This window comes from Cydia amplana, chromosome 11 (genome assembly GCF_948474715.1).
Source record: "Cydia amplana chromosome 11, ilCydAmpl1.1, whole genome shotgun sequence".
In the NCBI taxonomy this organism is placed as follows: domain Eukaryota; kingdom Metazoa; phylum Arthropoda; class Insecta; order Lepidoptera; family Tortricidae; genus Cydia; species Cydia amplana.
In genome coordinates, this window is record NC_086079.1 from 7863639 (window position 1) to 7884891 (window position 21253).

The following is a 21253-nucleotide window of genomic DNA, read 5'->3' on the forward strand; positions in this document are numbered from 1 at the left end:
ATGGCTTTATACTAGATACCTAGAATATGGAAATATTAAATATTTTTCAAAGATCATAGGGTGCAAAGTTATAGGCTGAAAAGCAGAAATCCATCAGTATTTAGAAAACATAGCGCTAATTCAGCGGGTACTGTCTGCCTCTTGTTGTTTATTTATGTAGCATATTTACTCATTTCAACTTTTCACCTTTTACTATTAAAAACTGCCCACCTTAAAACATATGAAATCCGAAAAGTGCTGTATTTAATCACATTGAAAGCTTTTGAGAAAACTTCTAAGTGGATCAAAACCGTGCTAATTCGTTCGAAATCGTGCTTGGGTCTTGCTGCGTGTCTTCTGAAGGCTTGCCGTCGGTTCCACAGGAGCTGAGCTCTTTCCCCATCCAATGTACATGAAAACCGTGGAATATGAGTACATAATTCCAAAGTGTGGGCCCGTGTCTTGGCGGACACGTTTGGCAGGATTCGGTTGTTGTGGCTGCCGGGGCGGGTGGTTGATGCCAAGCTCACCGTTCCCGTAGCAGCCAGCGATGCGAGTTTGTGGGAACGACACTCGGAAGTAGTCCTGCTCAACTTCGTGTTTTTGGTCGCGTCCGAGGCAGGAGAGTTTGATTGCCACGCTGTGTTCGAACCTTGGCACTTGTCCTGCAAACTATCATACAAGTATTGTAGCCTGTAGCCAATATTACTAAATTATTGTGTAATATCTATAGAAAAGACAACTAAACTAATACACATAAACAAAGTTAAATAGCAATGCATGATGTGAAAGTTGCTTGTCCACTAGATGGCGCAATATATTAATATTAATACTTTTTATAACGAGGAATAGTAGGGCTATTTCATGAAATTTTTATTTTTTGTGTATATATTAAAGTAAGAAAAATTTTGGCATTTATTCGGAAAAAAATAAAATTGCAAATTTTTATGTTTCATTTTTTTTTTCAAATTATTTATATGAAACCATATAAATTAAATATCAGAAATGAATTTAGCATCCTTGAGTTACACGAAAATGATACCAAACTTGACCAAATAGCAAAACTTTATTTTTTACAAATTTCGGGGGGCAGGGCACCCCCCTTGAAGTCAAAAATTTACATCAAAAATTCGATTGGCTCCCCTTCCTAAATCAATCTGTGAGTCAAAAGGAGCAACTCTGCAAAAGGAAATTCCATCATCATCATTTGCCGTAAATCGCACTTTTTTGTCGTGTGCGCCAGGGACTATATGTCTTTGTTCATAGCATGTTACATACATGCCTGTAATCAGTAGAATTTAATTGTGCACCTAGACTAGAAGAATAAATTGATTTTGAATAAGCTATAAATTTATAAGCTTACCTCAGTGATTGCACTGCTTATTCTTGACTTAGCCCAGTCCGAAGTATCAATGATAAGTGAGTACACTTCAAAGCTGTACCTATCAGCCTTCTCCTTATTATCATCACCCTTAGGTACTGAAAACAGCCCGATTGAGATAAGATTTTCTGTGATGAAGTCTTTGCCCTCATTCACTTGGTCTACAATGTGGTTTAGATCACTCTGTTCAAACATTGTATCCTCCACTATGCATCCTCCCAAAGCATATGGTACATCAGGTTGCCTGAAATTAAAGATTATATTTTTAAGATAGTGGATAGGATAACAATGGATAATTTAAAATTACTCTAAGTTTCACTTCTCTTTCATTCCATTGTCATTTTCTAATAAGAATTTTCCCAACAAAGAGGTAGAATTAAGGGGCCCACTGATTACCAGTCCACCGGACGATATCGGCCTGTCAGATGTTCGGAACTGTCAACCTTTTGTTCTAACTGGCAGGCTGATATCGTCCAGCGGACTGGTAATCAGTGGGCGCCTTAAGTTTTCCAATGATAAAATATTATGAAACCTGTTATTTCTAGTTAGATTTATAAAAAGCTACTTACACTTCCTTTATGTAATTTAAGAAAACAATATCCTGCACCGAGTGCAAAAGATATTTCTCTGTTACATAAACAATGACTCCCTTGAAGATTCTGGTTTCTGAGATCCTGTCTATTTCTCTATAGAAATCAGATTTTATATCTCCTTTAGACTTTATGTTTATTACATGGAATTCAACATCAGGTAGCTTTGGGATGTAAACTCCTCCGATGAATGGGTTTGAGCGGACAAACATGTGGCGAGTGATTGCATGTTCATAAGTTATAGACTGTGGAAGTGGCATGTATGAGAGGTACTGAGCTCGTACTGTCAGCATACAATCTTTGGGAGCACTGACATATCTATGCACCAGGTCCAACACTGTAAATACAAAGACAGACTTAGCAGACTATATAAATTAGTCAAATATTTCTCAAAAAAATTCTTAATTTTAACTTACAGCAATGTTCCTTTTCACAGGGCGGCATACAAGGAATGGGGCAAATGACTTTACATTTGCATGTTATATTGAAACCGGCTGTGTTTGCAAAGGTTAATACAGCCAAGGGCTCCGTAGCAAAGTTGGCAGACTTCTTGTACTCTATCCCCACTCTAGAGGAGCAGCAAGAATGCAAGTCCATTACAAAGTCTGCAGGACTGAGTTGCTCCCGCTCCAAGGTGTGTACAGCAGAAAGCCATGTGCTGCACACCAGCTTAGCTAGCATCTTTTCCTGCCAGCACAAGTTGCTAATAATTTCTTTGGCTATAATATAATTAGAAGTAACTTTTTCTGCCAGACTATGACAAGGCTTAATCTGATCATCCCGGACTAATTCCCTTTTTTCTAGATAAGCTAAAATGTTTTCAGGCAGTGGTAGTTTCAGACATTTCACAATCCCATGAGGTGTCGCTGCCTCGCCAGCCTCTCCGGCGCCCTCGCCCCCAGACTCGAGAGTGTCTGCCATGGCTGATGCTATAGTTCAGTTACGATCTCGTCATCGGCGTGGCGATTCAGTGGATCGCCTTTTAGTATAGCTAGTATGAAGCAGTACAGGTAAATGAAGAAAAATATCAAGTAATACCCGACATAGATCATCACATCGCGCAAGTGCTTCTTTAGCTGTCCGCGGTTGTGTATCTCGGCTGGATCGTAGGCTCCGAGGTTACCTTGTGGTATAGTAAAATATTCGTAAGTTAACCATATGAGCATAGGTAGATTTAGCAGGAATAGTAGCAGCTGCCCGTGCAGTAATAACAGAAAAGTCATAAACGAGTGTCCTATATATTTTGGTAGCAGCCAATAGTTTAGTTTGTCACAACATTCTTGAGCATTCAAGTAGTCACATTCTAAGTCAGATAGGGTAATAATAAAATAAACTAACAAAAATAATATTGCTCCACTATCGATTAGAGACAAAGAAAACAACAGAGTTTCGCCTAATATCATAACTTATTTGGAAAGATACGCTTTCTGAAAATACTATCTACAATACGTAAAAATAATGAATAGTACTCAAATTACTTTAACTTAAATTGCCACAAACTAAATGTATGCAACTGTTCCATTTATCTTGTACACTGTAGCACTCTAGTTCCACAATTTGGTTGTAAATACGCCGACAGCTATGTTTTCGTGATATTTTCACCGAGATCACGAACTGCCATTTTCTTCATATGTCAAAAAAACAACCACAGACACAAGCAAGCATAGAAGGTAGCATCCGTCGTTAATACCATAGAAGGTAGCATCCTATAGAAGTGGCCTACACGTGCCTCCGTTAGGGACAAAACCAAATAGTAGTATAATATATATATGAGACGCATTGCGACGCTATGATTGGTCGAATTTATTTGTTTTGTTGCCTCCATACTAATTTATGGTGGGGAATAAAAAAAAATGTGAGACTGTGACAAGGACAAACAATAGTAGCGCTTTCGCTGCTACTCCTACTGAAAGATACATAAGACTATCCCGTTCTGTCAGTTATCCTTACCACTAGATTCATGCAGACAAGACAAGCAATGATTATAGTTGGTGAATCCAATTTGTCAGTCTGTTAGAATCAGGAAAACTATCGTTTAGTTTGAACGGTTAGTCTGTCAAACTTTGTCAGTAGAAAAAGGCGCGAAATTCAAATTTTCTATGGGGACAAGGGGACGATAATTAAATTTGGTACGGAGTCTTGGGTAAGGACTAAGGATAGTTTCTATTACGTAATTACTCATTTTATGCAGACGAAGTCGCTGGAAGAAGCTAGTCAGCAAGTGTATGTCTATGCTGCACTCGAATCCAGAGAAAACTTACATTTATAGGAAATGTCGAGGTCCATATATAGTAAAAGAATATTAATTTGTGTGAAAACTTTTAATGTAACATTCTTTCCTTAAGCTAGTACACAAGGCTTCAAATACAGGGCAAGGTATAAAACTTTGATTACTATAGAATCGACTCTATTAGTTATCACAACATATTTATTGATTATTGGTTTTTCTATGATTTATTATTATCTTATTTTAGAAAACGGGCTTAAAGCCCAATATTGTGTACCCTATATTAGGTACCTAAAACAATTTTATTAAAACTGATTTCTAAGCAGGTTTATTGCCATAATATAATTCAAAAAGCAATAGTTCTGTATTAGTCACGGTCATAAATGTGTAAACATTTTTCAAACTAATTACAATTAAATAAGGTGTAAATTTGGATACATATTTATGACCCTGACAGCTTCTGACTACATATTTCGAGTTTTGCGAAAATATACCAAACCAATATTAGCTACATGTAATTGATATTGTTCATTGAAGCCAATGTATAATACTTATTTTATAAATACTCGCATTACAGAGAGCTAAAGTACGCATGTTAAATTCAGCACGATTTATTTATCACTTCGGAATATAATCTAGTTAAAACAAATATTAAAACTTTCCTAAAATAATTACAACAATAACAAATATGCAGATACATAAATACTATTTATCAAAACATTAATCTCACTTAGTTCCTCGTTAAATACATTTAAACTAACTCTTAAAAAGAGTGAGTATGAAAGCCATGAAACACACAAGCTTGTTAATGTGGAAGTCGATTACACAACAACAAATGGAAATATGTATACGTCTACCACGCACGTTGACTCCAATAATTGGCTATACAGTGTAGGTACATTTTAGATAATGAGCAAATAGATTTTTATAAATATTTAAATCTAAAGGGTATTGTTAAAATTTACTTAGATAATGGAATATTACTTATGTTTACAGATTACTTAAAAACCAAACAGCAACTTGATATTTGTACCAGCTGTTTAGCGTTGTGTTGCTTATTGGTTTGACAGGCAAAAGAACTTAATTCTTTGCAGGTGATAAATACGATATTAGTAGCTGAAGTTTATAGAGCCACACATACAAACATGGGTTGTATACGTACATCCTAAAAATGATACTATACATATAAATCAATCTTACCTTACATTCTATTAGCACCAACCCTTATATGACTGCACTTCAAAATACAAGCGTTTTTAAAGTACGGTCACATATTATAACCACCAGCTTTAATAAATTCGGACCAATCTATATATTTATATGTGCAGAAAAAGCCAGATTAGGTTATATAATTTGTATATAAATATAGATTATATGCATGTTATATATATCACAAAGCGGAAGATGAATCTAAAATTATTTAAACAGATTGGCACAAGCGGGAAGTAACGCCACATTCGTTGTTCTAAAGGTATTCTGATAACATATACATAAATGCAATTAATGGCAATTTACTTTCATAAAACTATGTTTCCTTTCACTCTTGTTCTGGTTACACTAGGGTTATGACAATAACGTAACTATGTAATTAATATAACGCAAATAAATTAGTGAAGACCTCGCACATCGCAATGAACACACCCGATCAAAACAAACGGTACACCATCAAATAATGAAATAAATAATTATAAATAATGCAGCCAAACAACTACACAAACAGGCGAGGGATTTGAAGAAACACTGTACAATACCGCCTTCGCAGTTCAATCAAACAGCAACTTACATAAAATGGTTCACCTATCCTACACTTTAGACATTAATAAATTGGAATGATATATTTTCAAGAATGTAATGTTTACGTAAGAATCCTTTTAGTTAAAACAAAATGTTTAGGACAATGCTAATCACACTCTCCAAACAATAAATTGTTATAACAATTTGATTTTGTACAGTCGGTTGCAAAAACAGCCACACGAGCGAAGTACTTATATTATCTGTCACGACTCATGTCAATAAAATAAGGCCCGTGGAGGTTTTAAGCAAGTGATTTTGCGTAGCTGCTTCTGAAGCTGACTTTATAACTCAAAAAAAGGATTATATGCATTACGCGAAGTTTTAAAGGAAGAAAGTGATGTTTAATAACTCTTGCCTCGGCCTGCCGTGTAATTGTCTGTATGCGCGGAGCCGGCTCCGTACTTTAACTAAATGATTCGTATCTAACTTTGTTCCCGAGCTGGTCCCACCCATGACGATGGCTTAACGTGCAATTCTCAAACTCTCTCCAAATAACTTCCTGTCACAAACATGTTCAGACAAATTATTGCACGAATATTGGTTCCGCTGTTTATATTGTCGACAGAGGCTAGAGTGCGGGAGCTCTGCAAGTTGCACTTCAACAAGACTGGAATGTCATACAATGTTTTGGGAAATAGCTATTCATACGACAGAGGCATAATACAGCATTTTTGTCAACTAACAGAACATCAATTAGTATTTAAAATAAATAATAATTAACACGTGTGTACGTAGCAGGTGTCTCGAAGATCGACCGTTGGTGCCTCGACAGAAACATCTTTCCTAATGATAAATTTCCCTTACGTTTTAAGTCATCGGGCGGAATGCAGAAATCCACAACTATGTTGAGTATTATTACATTATACTTTCAATATATACATAAGTAGACAATGCCTATACACACTAGTAGTAGTACATAGAATGGATTCAATACGGACGAGCGCCGAGCGATGACGGCGACGCTCAGATAACGATACAATGAATAATTAGATTATATTATCAACTAGCGGTACAAACGAGTCGCCTCAGCTGTTAAGTACAAAACACCAAAGTCTACAATTAATTCTATCGATGCCAACACTATGTGTTGAAACATCACCAAACTCCTCTAATCTAGTCAATGCTAAGGATCCCGATCCCGGTAGTACGGGACACCGGGGACTAGCGCGGGTCGCTACGCGGCGAATAAAATTAGCGTCACACTTCCCACATCGCGACGTCACTCCGACTACTAGAGATCATAAATTTTAAACGACACCGAACGCGCATAAATTTTGTTTAACGATAAAATTTGAACTACCGAGTGAGGCATTCGACGGCGCCCGCATTGATAATAAGATGCGGGTCTGGCTGCGGACGGGGCTGTGTGCAGTGTGTGTGTGTGTGTGTGTCAGGTGGCGTCGTACTCGATGCGGTCCCACGAGTAGTGCTTGCGCGCGGGGCGCGGCGGCGGCCGCGACAGCACGGCGCCCAGCAGCGGGTCGCGCTGCGGCACGTGCCCGCGCCCGAACAGGTTCGGGATCAGCTCCGTGTCCATGTAGTCGTACGCGTCCCCGTCCACCGTCATGTTCGACCCGATGTCGATCCCGAACTCCTTCAGGTCGAACTCGCACGGCCGCTCCTGGATCATGTCCTCCTGGAAAGACGGGAGCGACAGGTCGTCCATGTCCTCGAAACCGGTTCTCGTGTGGTCGAGGATGTCGCCGTTGGTGAGCGGGGTCATCGCCATGCGCTCGGGCGGGTCCTCGCCGATGTCCATCGCGGTCTGGGAGGTTTCGTCCGCGCGGTCCGCCTCGCCCGACAGCAGCCCGAAAAAGTCGTCGTGGTCGCCGGACGTCGGATCGGAGCTGAAGTCCGGGTGGAAATCGTTGTTTGTTAGTAAATCGACGCTGAGTTCTGGGTCGATGTCGGCCGTGGCCGAGTCTATGTCGCAGCGGTTGCCGTTGACGGCGTGGAGATCGGCGTGGTTCATGATCTCGTTCTGGATGTCATTGAGCTCGCGCTGCAGCTCGTCGGCGGCGAGCGAATCCCGCGTCCGGCCGTCTCCGAGGACTTCGGCCGGCGAGAACGCGTCGGCGCTATCGGTCAAGAACTCCGTCCGCATCGGCCGGGTCTCCGCCGCGCCCACTACCGAAGGCGGTAGCTCGCCATTTTCCACAAGCAACTCGATGACATCATCCATGTCCTCGTTGCGGTCGTGCAGCGTCGGGAGCGGCATCGGCGGAGGAGGCGGCGGCGGAGGCGGCGCGGCCGCGCGCTCGGGTTCATAATGCGGCGAGGGTAATATCGCGATAGGGACCACCTTGACGCCGTTCAGGATGTAGTTGGCCGTCTTGGCGGCGATCGGGTCGACCACGTCCGCGGCGGCGGGCTGCGCGACGGTGAAGAGGCGCACCAGGCGGTCGGGCGTGGCGTCCGCCGTGGCCAGCACGTAGCGCGGCGGCGGCGGCACGGCGGGCGCGGCCGGCGGCGGCGCGGCGGGCGCGGGGGGCTGCTGCAGGGCGTCCAGCTGAGCGCGCAGCTGCGTGACACACAGGTGCGCCTGGAGAAGCCTCCGGCTCTGGTCGCTGGCGGCCGCGCCGGCCGCCTCGCGCCTCACCGCCTCCAACTGCTGGCGCGACGCCTCCAGCTTCCGCTCGAGCTCCTCGATCTGCCTGCGCTGGGACTGCACGATGTCCTCCGGCGGTTCCGGCTCGGAGCGCGACTCGGGCGAAGCGACGGAGGCGACCGAGGCGACGGACGCCGGCGAGCGCGGGGGTTCCTCCCCCTTCTCCAGAAGGAACGGTCGCAGACGGCTGATCAGCTGCGGCTTGGGCCCGGAGACGCGCAGGTTGCGCCGCTTGCATTCCGCCCGAAGGTCGGACACCTTCATGTCTTCGTACCGTGTCGGCAGGTGATGCAGCGTGACGTGCAGCGGCGTCGGCGGCGGCGGCGGAGGCGGGGGCGCCGAGTACGCGTCCGAGGAATCCGACGCGACGGAAGAGGGCGCCGGCGACGCCGGCATCAACTGCAGCAGCAGCTGCTGTTGTTGGAGGAGCAGCTCGTACGGCGTCTCGGTCGAGTCCGGGGGTGAAGGCGCTTTATGCGCATTCGGGGGGCCTTTGTATTCGTGGAATTTGAAGCGCGCTTTCGGCTGCTGCTGCTTATGTTTGGTCTTCTTGCGGTTTTTGTCGGCCTTGCCGGGAGCGGGGTGTTGGACGGGCGCCGGGGAAGGGGCGGGGGAGAGGAGGCAGGGCGGGGAGGGGGAGGGGGAGATCTCCTCGGGGGGCCCGCAGTAGGAGGAGGGGTGCTCGGGGCGGCCGGAGGCGCCCTCGGAGGTGGCGCGGAAGGCGAGGGTGCCGGACTTGACGGCGGTCTCGATGTCCTCCTCGGTGTGCAGAATGTTCTTCTTGATGAGCTCGAGCGGGCCGGGCCGGTGCGACAGCTGGTCGTTGAGCGCGTCCGCGAGACGAGCCTTCTTGAGCATGCGCTGCTTCTCCGCGAGGCTCGGGTCCACATGGCTCTCCTGTAAACATATCCAAATATTAATCATTGCGAGCCAGCTTGCATTTAGATAAAATATATGCCGACTGGCCAAAAGACAACAGATTCCAAACGATAGTATTTGCTAATCAAAACAAGCGTACTAAGGCATTTAATTTCCAACGGGAAGTTTTGCACTTATATGCTAAATAAAAATATATGTACATAATATCCTTCTAATAAAGGGTAAAACGAAAATGTATGGCGTTTATAGCTCGGCGTGTGTGTTAGGAACTATATTTGATATTTAGTGAAATCAAATTTTACAGCATTACAGCTAACACCAATGCACTGTAAAATTAAGTAGTAAAATTAAGTAAGTAATAATAAAGCGATTAATAAACTACCTATTGCATTTTTGATTCGCAGAACCGTAAAAAATCTTTAAAAAGTTTACGACTTTGGTCGGCAAACAAGTCGCAGTCAGGTGCAAAAGATAAAAGATTATTAAGGAGTGTCCGGGAACGGACAATTGGAGAGTACTGGTGTGCAGTCGTGTGAAAGGTTCCATTATCTAGGAGGCGATGGCCACGACAACGTAGGTAGTTGTCGGGAACAAGCAAGGTAGTCGTTTTCGCCACCAAGTCTAAGCAGTCTGACTCTCCCCTTAATATTTTAGATGTAGCAGACATTAGATTAACATTACGCCTTAACTCGAGGGAGTTAAAGCGTAGCATACCCAGTAAAAATTTGGTTGGGTATAAAAAGGGGTAATAACCGTAAGTTTTTTTATACAAGAAGCGGAGAAAAGCTTTCTGTACCTTTTCTAAAAGCAAGGTGTAGGATTTTTCATGCGGGTTCCAGATTAAAGAGCCCGATTCAATTTTACTTCTAACTAATGCAATGTATAATAGCTGAACTACTTTGGGATCATTAAAGTTTTTCGAATTACGGATGATAAAGCCCAGTTTTTTATAGCAATCTTTAGCGAGAGATGTTATATGCTCGTTAAAAGTAAGTTTAGAGTCAAACATTATGCCAAGATCTTTAACTGTGTTAACCCGAGTGAGTGGAATATGGTCTAGCAAATAATCATTATGATATGGAGAGTGAGCACGGCTAAAAGTCATTACGCTGCACTTAGATAGATTAAAGAGTAATTTGTTTTTCTTACTCCAGTGGAGCAGTGCATCAATATCTTGCTGTAGTAGGTCACAGTCCGTGGAGTTATTTATGCAACGAATGAGATTCAGGTCGTCAGCGTAGAGTAATGTGCGAGAGTGTTGAACTACATTTTCGAGGTCGTTTATCATTAAAATAAAAAACAAAGGACCAAGAATCGAGCCTTGGCTTACTCCAGAACGGGTATGATATGGAGGTGAATCATAACATCCGTGACGAATAAACTGTTTTTGATCTTTAAAATAGTCAGCAATAAGCTTAAGTAGTTGCGGAGTGAAGCCAAACGCGGTGAGTTTCTCCAAAAGGATGTCATTGTCGACACGATCAAATGCTTTTTGAAAATCAAAATATATTATATCTACTTGTAAACCTAGATCAAGGTGATGGGAAATAAAATCTGTTAGTGATAATAGATTTGTGTTAATCGAACGTTTAGGGCGAAATCCATGTTGACTGTCGCTGAGGTATGGGCTGATTTGGACAGAGATTTTTTGATGTAGAATAGATTCGAAAACTTTGGCTAAAGAAGAGAGAATAGCAATAGGACGGTAGTTTTCAACTTTGGAAGAGTCTTTAGTTTTCGGAATGGGTTTTACACGTGAGATTTTCCATGCAGTAGGATATGTACCGGTAGTTATGCTAAGTTTAAAAATGTATTAGTAGATAGGATGAAGCAAAAATTTCTTGCCAGCTTTAATGATATACGGAGGCACATTATCTGGACCAATCGCGGATTTGGGTTTTAATTTATTAATTGCTTTATTTATATCATCCAAAGATATTTTTTTAATGTCAATTCGAGTAGCTGAACAGGACGAATCATTAACTTACGCCAATGAATTCTAAGCAATCAAGGCAGAATCGCCCGTGGCAGACAGAGCAATCCAAAAATCTTCTGGCAGTAACTTTGCTATCACATTTACCACATTTCAGAGGAACTACCATTTTTGTGTACGTGTTTTGGTAATTAAATCGTCAAAAATCTTGTTTTATAAGCAGAAATAAAATAAGTAATTATAGTGAGAAAAATAATTTAGTTCACGTTGACAATGTACGTCAAATATATTTATTATTATTCCGACAAACAATGGCAATTAACATATTTTACACTACACCCCATGTAAAAATTTGTCAAATAACAATTTTACATCAATTTCTTGTAAAAATGGAGTTAACTCATAACCAGAGATCGGACAAATTTGCGACATTGCTCGCAATAATGTGGACAAGACTCCGAAATTGATTAAATAATTAATCATTTAATTATTTTAATTAATTTTTTTACTTGAGATTTAATTTTGTTCCCTCGTCAATAAATAGCACTTAAATATATTATTGACATAAAAAAATGAGTACCTACAGAAAATTTGGAAAACATACTGATTAATTTCTTTAATAAATTTACATTATAAGAAATCTTTGTGTTTTTTATTGATTAGGAATCAAAATTAAACCTCAGGTAAGAAATTAATTAAATGATTAATTATTTAATCAATTTTGGAGTCATGTCCACATTATTGCGAGCAATGTCGCAAAGGGTGTAGCAGGATAAGCCTTCAAAAATTGCCCCCAAAGCTTTGAGTTCAAAACTACTACCAGTTGATGCCCCGTCAAATGAAAATAATCCACACCAATTTTTAACCCTCTACTGCCGCCTGGAACCCCGTGACATTCATTTAACCCTAAAAAGTTTTTATTTTTTTTTCTCAAAAAGTATAAAACGGACAATTATGAAATTTTTCATAAATGTTGATGTCATCTATACAAACTATCAAAAAAAAAACTAACTCTCTACTTACTTATTTTCCTAGAAAAAAACCTAAATAAAAAAATAAAACACCCTGTATATCAGTTCAAGCTCGTCGTACTATCACCATTTTTGTACTAATTATTAACCAACTACCTATCTACATAATATATAAGTTTCATGTAAATAACAAAGGTGGAACAGTGTGAAAATATAAGTATTGTTCAGTACGTACCATGTATGTAACACGCTTACCAAACGTTGACGACACTAGTAAAAGATATCGGCCCGCCAACCGGGAAGCCATCCGTAATCATTTTTTTTTTGTTAATTACGAAAAAAATATTTGAAAATCGAACACGGCCAGCATCACGGCCGAGGGCCATTTTTTTTAATTTATTTCGCTTGCAGGACTCAAGAACTTACATAAAATGCTAAGTAACTCAATTACGTAGTACCTTTTTACAAAACAATAAAGTAAAATAAACAGAAACACTTGTTCGAATAAGTATTAATGAGTTTCATTTGTCCTCCATTTCAAATTAACAAAAAAAAAATGATTACGGATGGCTTCCCGGTTGGCGGGCCGATATCTTTTACTAGTGTCGTCAACGTTTGGTAAGCGTGTTACATACATGGTACGTACTGAACAATACTTATATTTTCACACTGTTCCACCTTTGTTATTTACATGAAACTTATATATTATGTAGATAGGTAGTTGGTTAATAATTAGTACAAAAATGGTGATAGTACGACGAGCTTGAACTGATATACAGGGTGTTTTATTTTTTTATTTAGGTTTTTTTCTAGGAAAATAAGTAAGTAGAGAGTTAGTTTTTTTTTTATAGTTTGTATAGATGACATCAACATTTATGAAAAATTTCATAATTGTCCGTTTTATACTTTTTGAGAAAAAAAATAAAAACTTTTTAGGGTTAAATGAATGTCACGGGGTTCCAGGCGGCAGTAGAGGGTTAAAAATTGGTGTGGATTATTTTCATTTGACGGGGCATCAACTGGTAGTAGTTTTGAACTCAAAGCTTTGGGGGCAATTTTTGAAGGCTTATCCTGCTACACCCTTTGTCCGATCTCTGCTCATAACCGAAACACTGACCTGTTCCAAAATGTGCCTTCTTTCAAGTTCTTGACGATCTGGTCGTCGCTGGATTTTAGCTTTTAACAGATCTCCAGTTTTTGCTCTCTCTAGTTGCTTCGACTGTTCGAAGTAAGCGGGTGGCGTCTTAAGTGCTGTAAAAGAACAATAATAGTTGTGTTATTTGTTCAGAAATCACGAAATTAACTATCTTTGATGTTATCGTTTGATATGTATCTGTATCACTTGATATATTCTCGCCAGCCAGAGGAGGCAGATCGATCTAATTGATTTATCACATAAAATATAAGGGACATAATACCTATTTTCCTCAAAAATCCTAATAAGCTTTTTTAGTTTTTTTTTTCATAAACGATAGTTTTTTTTAGTTAGACATCATACTGAATCAACTATGTAAAGCAACAAACATAACTTAGACTCCCGTGTTGTTCACGTTCAGAATCTTCAATAAAGTAGTGAAGCAAATTACTTACGAGGCATGATCCCCTGCGCCACCAGCTGGTTGATGGGCCTCCTCATCATCAGCTTCACCTTCAAAGCTGAAATCACAAGGATACGTCACAAATAATGTCAATAAAACACTTAAAACAAACATGTTACGGGCAACGCTAATGGAATACTACATTCTGGGACCAATAATTTCCTTAATGATAGAATTGAAAATAACTGAGTTTGTTTTCCGCATTAACTTCCTATCATGGTTTCTTTTTTGATTGATGCCACCAATGTCAGCTTTTCTGTATGATATGTTTGAAAATAACTGAATCGGTTTTCCGCCTACGTTGTTATTATCTACACTGATAAAGATCCGGATTCCGCTCCGGTGTGTGAATGGAACAGGGCTATCGTTAATAGCGATATGCAGCTCGCACACGTGGATCCGTATCCAATGTGAAGACCCGCTTAGTACCCTATCAACAACAGTTCTTTTTTGATTTATGTTACCGGTGTCAGAGTTTCGATTAGAATGCAGACGACATCGTTAGTGTACGATTACCTTTTGCATACAACTATTGTGTATTCATATGGATTCATATGCCGGACCATTCAGTTTATGACGCCCGGTGTAAAACGTGTGTAGGTAAATACAAGGCACAGTGCAAACGGACACTGTGCGCACATTCCAAATTCGTTATCTATCTTCATCGCTTTTGAATTTGGTAAATCGGTTTGGGTGAGAGCGAATAAAGGAATAATATATGTTTTATTTTTCTTAACACGAAACGCAAAGAAACAGAAAATAAACTAGCGATCACAATAAGCTTCATCTTTGGTTCTGTGGTAACTTTTTTAAGGTAATTTTTCAATAAAAAGTATAATGAGTGCGGTGATGCATACTAGCGTAGCCACTTATTTCGCCATGTGCTATGCAACTGACGGAAATCGGGGTTTTAAACCCCCCATTTTCTGCCACGATGGTGGCAAATTACCGAATTGTTCTCGGTAAAATACGAAATGCTAGGTGTCACATTTTATATGCAAAGTCAGCAGAAACTCGTCATGCGTCATTGGCCCTATGCTATGTGTTCGGGAACTCCTCTAAGTTGTTTTAATATGTACCGACACGTGTTTATGACGCCAGGTAGTTTGACGTAGAGGTAAATATAAGAGTGTACGTGATCGATACGTCGCGATGTATTACGATTCATCGATTCCATTCGGGTGTAGGCGCGTTGTTTGCGTGTACAGACAAGCAAGACGGGCGGACAACGCTGGCCGCCGGCCAAAGTAAACAGTGCACAAGGAAACTAGTGTTATGCCGCGACCGTATTACAGACGAAACATTCACTACCACTGGGCCGAATATTGTGGGTTACTGGGCGCCGCCATAACCAGAACGGTATTAACATTAATTTACTTTAAGAGCATAAATTAAAAGAGAATTGTTACCATAAAAAGTTATCCCGGGATGCGTTATACTTCGTTTTTTTTAGGATTAGAAATTTGGTAAACAATCTTGATGTGTCTTTTAATTGAAAAACACATTTTAAAAATAAGTTACGGTAAATATGTAACAATTATGAATCTAATACGATCTTTTATAGTCTTCTGCTTTCATAAGTAATAGTTATTGATTTTTAAAAAGTGTTAAATCAGTTTTCGGTATTCTGATATGTAACCAAGATTGTTTACCAAATTTCTAATCCTAAAAAAAAACGAAGTATAGGTATAGGTATCTTTCTATTATTTGATTTTTAATTACACGTTTGTCGTCTCGTCGTCGTCTTACGTGTTTGAATACCATCGGAATGACGTAAAAGCAGTGGGCCCACTCAGCGGTAAAACATCATTTAATTTTAGTAGAAAAGGTTTCGAGATACTAAGTCCTACGCTCCTAACACGATCTAATTTTGAATTCCTTGAACAGTTATCCGGAAAAAACAATCTTTCTTTGATCGTCGTTTGGCAGATCAATGTAGACTTCGGTCTTACAACGATTTTATCTGCCGATCGTAAAAACGTTCATTTATTTTATGAAGACAGATTCTTTGGCGGGAACTTGAAAAAAGTTGTCGGAAAATTTTCGCTCCAACTTTTAGAATTGCGATTTATTAGTTTAAAGTAGTTGAAACTAACTTAACTTGTATATATTTAATGTAAAATTTTGTAAATAATTATAGTTAGTGTATAAACAATGGCAGGTGGCGAGGGGGGCGGGGAAAACCCGCCCACCCTCAAGCGCTCCAAAACCGACGGCCAAGGCGGCACGGACGATGGCGGCGGGGGTGAGCAATCTAATAGTGCTTATTTACCGTACTTTAAACCGGACTACAAAAGACTATACCCTGAGAACTCGGGAAAACTAGAATTTAAAGTTTTTGTCGAACATGTGGACGCAAAGGACAGATTGGGAAATAAAAGTCCAATATTTCTCAACCACATATTCACAAATGGCATAAAAGGTGTAACGGCTATACAGCGCGTAAACGCTAACAAAATTGCAGTCGTTTTCAAGCAATATAATAATGCAAACAATTTTCTAAACAACACTGCATTTTTGACCCAAAATAACATGAAGGCGTACATACCGGCGACCCAAATCGAAAAAACTGGGATAATCAGATTTGTGCCAGTCAATATCTCTAACAAGGATTTATACACAAAGTTGAGCTCTATTTATGAGATCATAGCGGTTCGCCGCTTCACGAAAAAAGTCGGACAGGATCGTGTTCCCTTACAGACAGTGAGCATTACGTTCTTGTCGCATGTACTACCGGACAATGTACAGTACGATTTATTCTCGTACAGAATCTTTGAATATGTGCCTCCACTACTGCAATGTTTCAAATGCTTTAAATTTAATCATGCAGCTAAAGTATGTAACGGAAAACAGCGTTGCTCCATTTGCTCTGGCGACCACTTTTATAAGGAGTGTGACAAACCTAATGAGTTATGTTGTGCCAATTGTAGCGGCCCCCACTTGGCAATTTCAAAAGCTTGTCCTGTAAAACTTAAAAAAATAATGGAAAAGAAGACAAACATCACATATGCTTCTAAGGCTGAAACGAGAAAAGTTGAGTTTCCGGCTTTACCTGACAAAAACAAAACTGTAAGACCTGAAAAAACCCCAAAAACACAAACGCAAAAAACCGTTCCTTCTACACCAGCAGAAACCCCTAAATTTGACATTAAAAAAGAATTGTTACAGAATACAGATTTAATGAATGCACTGGTTAGCACTCTTATAGAATTAGCCAACAAGACCGATTCTAGCCCAATCACTAATAGTTGTATTAAAGATATGCTTATTAAAAACATTAAATAATGGATCCTACACACATTCGTATTGCTCAATTCAATGTTCAATCTATTTCAAATAAAAAACCGTTGCTAATTTTAAAAGTAAATAATATTGATGTTTGTCTTCTTAATGAAACCTGGTTAAAGCCAACTACTGCTTTTAGAATACCTAATTATAATATTTACTGCAAGTATGGTAACAATGGACGTGGCGGAGTTGCTATACTTGTTAAAAATATATACAAACATACTTTTATACAGACTAACTTTTATGAAAGTATTCAAAATGTAGCGATCTCTATTGTGACTGACTTAGGGCCTTTATCAGTTTTATGTGTGTACTGTCCACCAAACCGTCCACACATAAGACTAAATAGACTTAAAAATATAATTGAGAAATTACCAACACCTATAATAATAGCAGGAGATATCAATGCACATCATACAGCGTTTGGTTGCGCTACTAACCAATCGCGGGGTAACACCCTGTTCGATATTATAAGTGACTTAGACTTATGTATCTTAAATGACGGAAACCCAACTACAGTTACTTACCCCAGTCGAAATCCTTCAGCGATCGATGTTAGCTTCTGCAGTGCGAGTATAGCACCTATGTGCGAGTGGCAAGTCCATGATGACCCTATGGGCAGCGATCACTACCCTACTATAGTCAGTATATTAACATCTCTTGAAAAATATCAAATAAATGATCCAATAGATAAATTTATATACACTAAAGCTGACTGGAACAAATATAAAGAGCTATCAGAAGAGGTATTCTCTAATTTTCCTTTAAATGAGAATAATGATCCTATACAATTATATGACAAATTTAGTTCTGAACTCCAATTCTTAAAGATACAATGTATTCCAAAACTTACTAAAAATACAAACTTTATTAGCAGACCGCCGGTTCCTTGGTGGAATAAAAAATGTGAGGATAGTGTCATTAAAGCCTATGAGGCATTAAAATATTACAGGGCGAATCCATCTTTAGAAAACTATATTTCGTACAAGAAACTTAATGCTCTTAAAAAACGCACAATAGCAGAGGAAAGAACTAGTAGTTGGCGTAGTTTTTGTGCTTCTTTAAATCGATGTACACCTATTGGGTTAATATGGAACAATATTAAACGTTTTAAGGGATTAAAATCTAAGCAGATAATTAAAAATGATGAATTTATAGAACCATTTATAACTAAGTTAACCCAAGGTTGTAGTAACGATCCTAGCTCTATAGAAAGTTTATTTGAAAGTAACAATGAGAATAATGAGTCTAAGTATCTTATTGAACCTTTTACTTGGGAGGAATTTGTTGTAAGTCTGCAATCTAGGAAGAATACTACCCCAGGCTTAGATGATATACCATACCTGCTTTTAAAGAAGCTGCATGTTAATGGTCAACAAGTTTTGCTAAAAATAATGAATTTACTTTGGTTACAAGGGAAAATACCTCAATCTTGGAAAACACAATGTGTAATACCTATTTTAAAACCAGACAAACCTCCTAGTGAGGCCAATTCTTATAGACCTATTTCTCTATCATCATGTATTGGTAAAGTTTTTGAGAATATGATAAAGACTAGACTTGATTGGTATGTTGAGGCAAACAATATACTGCCTCCATTTCAAAACGGCTTTCGACGAGGTAGAAGCTGTTCTGACAGCTTCATATCTCTTATATCGGATTTAAAATTAGCTAACTATAACAAGTCACATGCTGTTTGTATATTTTTAGATGTACAAGGAGCATTTGACAATGTTGATCCTACAATACTTGTTAAAGTTCTATCTAATATTAAAATCCCTGGGAAATTATGCAAGTGGATATTCAATTTCTTAGACGATAGAGAGCTATATGTAAAATTTAATAACATACTCCATGGACCACGACAAGTTTTCAAAGGCACAATGCAAGGAGCAACGCTGTCTCCTCTTCTGTATAATTTGTATACTAGTGATATTGACTCATTTGTAAATAGTTCTAATGTTAATATACTGCAATTTGCAGATGATCTTGTAATATATTCTATTAATTCAAATTTAGATGTAGCTAAAGCACATATTAATAACGCACTAAATGAACTTTATGTTTATTATAATAATTACTTACACTTAAAGATAAACCCTGACAAAAGCAAGTTACTAATATTGAGCAAGGACACAACAAATGTAAATATTGTATATAATAATGAGATTATTAGAGAAGTCCCTTCTCATAAGTTTCTAGGTGTAGTCATAGATAATCATTTAAAATTTGACCTACATGCTAAGCACATAATCTCTAATTCTGTTAGAGGTTTAAATGTTATGAGATGTCTTGCCGGTATATCTTGGGGCGCAGACCCTCAAGTACTATCCTTACTGTATAAAACCCTTGTCAGAAGTCACTTTGACTATAGTTTTCTTGTACATATGAATACTGAACACACACATAAATTAGAAATAATTCAAAATAAGGCAATGCGAATAATATCAGGGGCAATGTGTTCAACCCCTATAAAAGCAATGGAAGTAGAGACTAAAACAATGCCTTTACCTGTTCGATGGGTGTTGTTAGCTTATAGATATTTAATTAAGATATATGCTAAAGATAATCAAAGTGTAATAAGAAGTATAAAGGGTCATCCCAGGATCCCTAAGTTAACAGCATTACTCTTACAGGTGGAAGCTAAGTTTTGTAATATATATAAAAATGAAATTTGGCCATGTTATGAAGATAGCTTTAATAGTAAACTTTTAAACATTACAGTATGCACAAAATCTATCAATAATAATACTGACTTTCTACATTTCTTGTCACAAATTCCCAATTACTATAAGTTATACACAGATGGTAGTAAAGCGGAGTCTCATGTCCGAAGTGCCGTGTATGATCCTCAAACTAAATTTGTACAGAGCTTTAGGTTGCACGATTTATGTTCCATATTTACGGCTGAAGCGTATGCTGTATTTGAAGCCCTGAAAGTTATAATAAGAGTGTCAGAATATAAGCATTTCTTTATTTTCACTGATTCACTTAGCTTAATCTATGGATTACAGAATAATCAATTGCATTATAAAGATAATTTTATCTTGTATAAAATTAAAAAGATGTTATTACAATTGAAAAACATTAATGTAAATATAAACTTTATGTGGATTCCATCCCATACTGGTATAACAGGGAATGAAGCTGCAGATAAAGCTGCTTATTTAGGTATTAACGAATTAGATGTAAGATGTAGTACTAGAATTCCACTAACTGATTGTCAAGCTTCTGTTAAGACTGATGTTGTGAAGATGTGGATAGATATATGGACTAAAGATAGAGAGACAAAAGGAAGATGGTACGCTAGTATTCAAACCGACTTACCTGGAAAGCCTTGGTATGAGAAGATAAAGATAGGAAGTCGTAGCTTTATTACCACAATCAATAGATTGAGGTTTGGTCACAACTGTGCACCAGCGCACTTAGCCAGATTTTCGATTATAGCCGATGGTACATGTCCTCACTGCCAGAATGGTAGCATTGCAGATGTTGAACACCTTATATTTAAATGCCAAGTGTTTGCGTTTGAAAGACTCATCCTTGCAAGTGAATTAAGTGAAGTGTTTGATAATAATGTCCCCCGCCGCCTCAACGACATTCTTAAAAACGTTGACAGTTACGTTCCGTTATACAAGTATATCAAAAATACAGCGTTGAAGATTTAAAGTGAAGTGTTTTAACAAAATTACTAGTGCATTCTCTGCCATTTAACTCTTTAAATGAAGTGTTTTAAAAATAGCAAAACAAAGACTTGGCTTAAAGGACTCGCATCCAGGCCATAACTGTTTAAAAAAAAAAAAAAAAAATTTATGAAGACACGGGTACATGTTTTGTTCTTGCTGTTTGTGTTGACAGCGGCTGACGCGTGATTCGCACGGCTGGTCAATTCACAAAACATTTTATCTCGTCTGTGCGTTCGTTCCTAGTATAACTTGATCCCGTGAATCAGAGATCAGATTTAGACTGGTTCGGTGGCTTGTATTTGTTTCGCTGTAGTGAATT

General features: G+C 38.9%; 3 protein-coding genes across 5 annotated transcripts in view; all 3 read right to left on the minus strand.

The window, feature by feature from the left end:
• Positions 1–245: 245 nt before the first annotated feature.
• Positions 246–2871, minus strand: LOC134651949 (uncharacterized). The gene is made up of 4 exons (XM_063507082.1): positions 2367–2871; positions 1930–2287; positions 1343–1604; positions 246–651 (listed from the first exon to the last, which is right to left on the minus strand). The coding sequence occupies exons 1-4, from the start codon at positions 2869–2871 to the stop codon at positions 295–297; spliced, it is 1482 nt and encodes a 493-aa protein (XP_063363152.1). The 3' UTR covers positions 246–294.
• An 8-nt stretch (positions 2872–2879) lies between these two features.
• LOC134652006 (protein cornichon homolog 4) lies at positions 2880–3403 on the minus strand. The gene has a single exon (XM_063507160.1). The coding sequence runs from the start codon at positions 3351–3353 to the stop codon at positions 2880–2882; it is 474 nt and encodes a 157-aa protein (XP_063363230.1). The 5' UTR covers positions 3354–3403.
• Positions 3404–7359: 3956 nt separating this feature from the next.
• LOC134651917 (protein piccolo) overlaps positions 7360–21253 on the minus strand; it is a 63769-nt gene continuing 49875 nt past the window's right edge. For all 3 annotated transcript variants that reach the window (XM_063507027.1, XM_063507026.1, XM_063507028.1), the window contains exons 4-6: positions 13953–14018; positions 13480–13613; positions 7360–9476 (exon numbers count right to left, since the gene is read on the minus strand). In XM_063507027.1, the coding sequence (XP_063363097.1) occupies positions 7362–9476; positions 13480–13613; positions 13953–14018 (2315 nt within the window). In that variant the 3' untranslated portion in view covers positions 7360–7361. The remainder of the gene's footprint in view (positions 9477–13479; positions 13614–13952; positions 14019–21253) is intronic.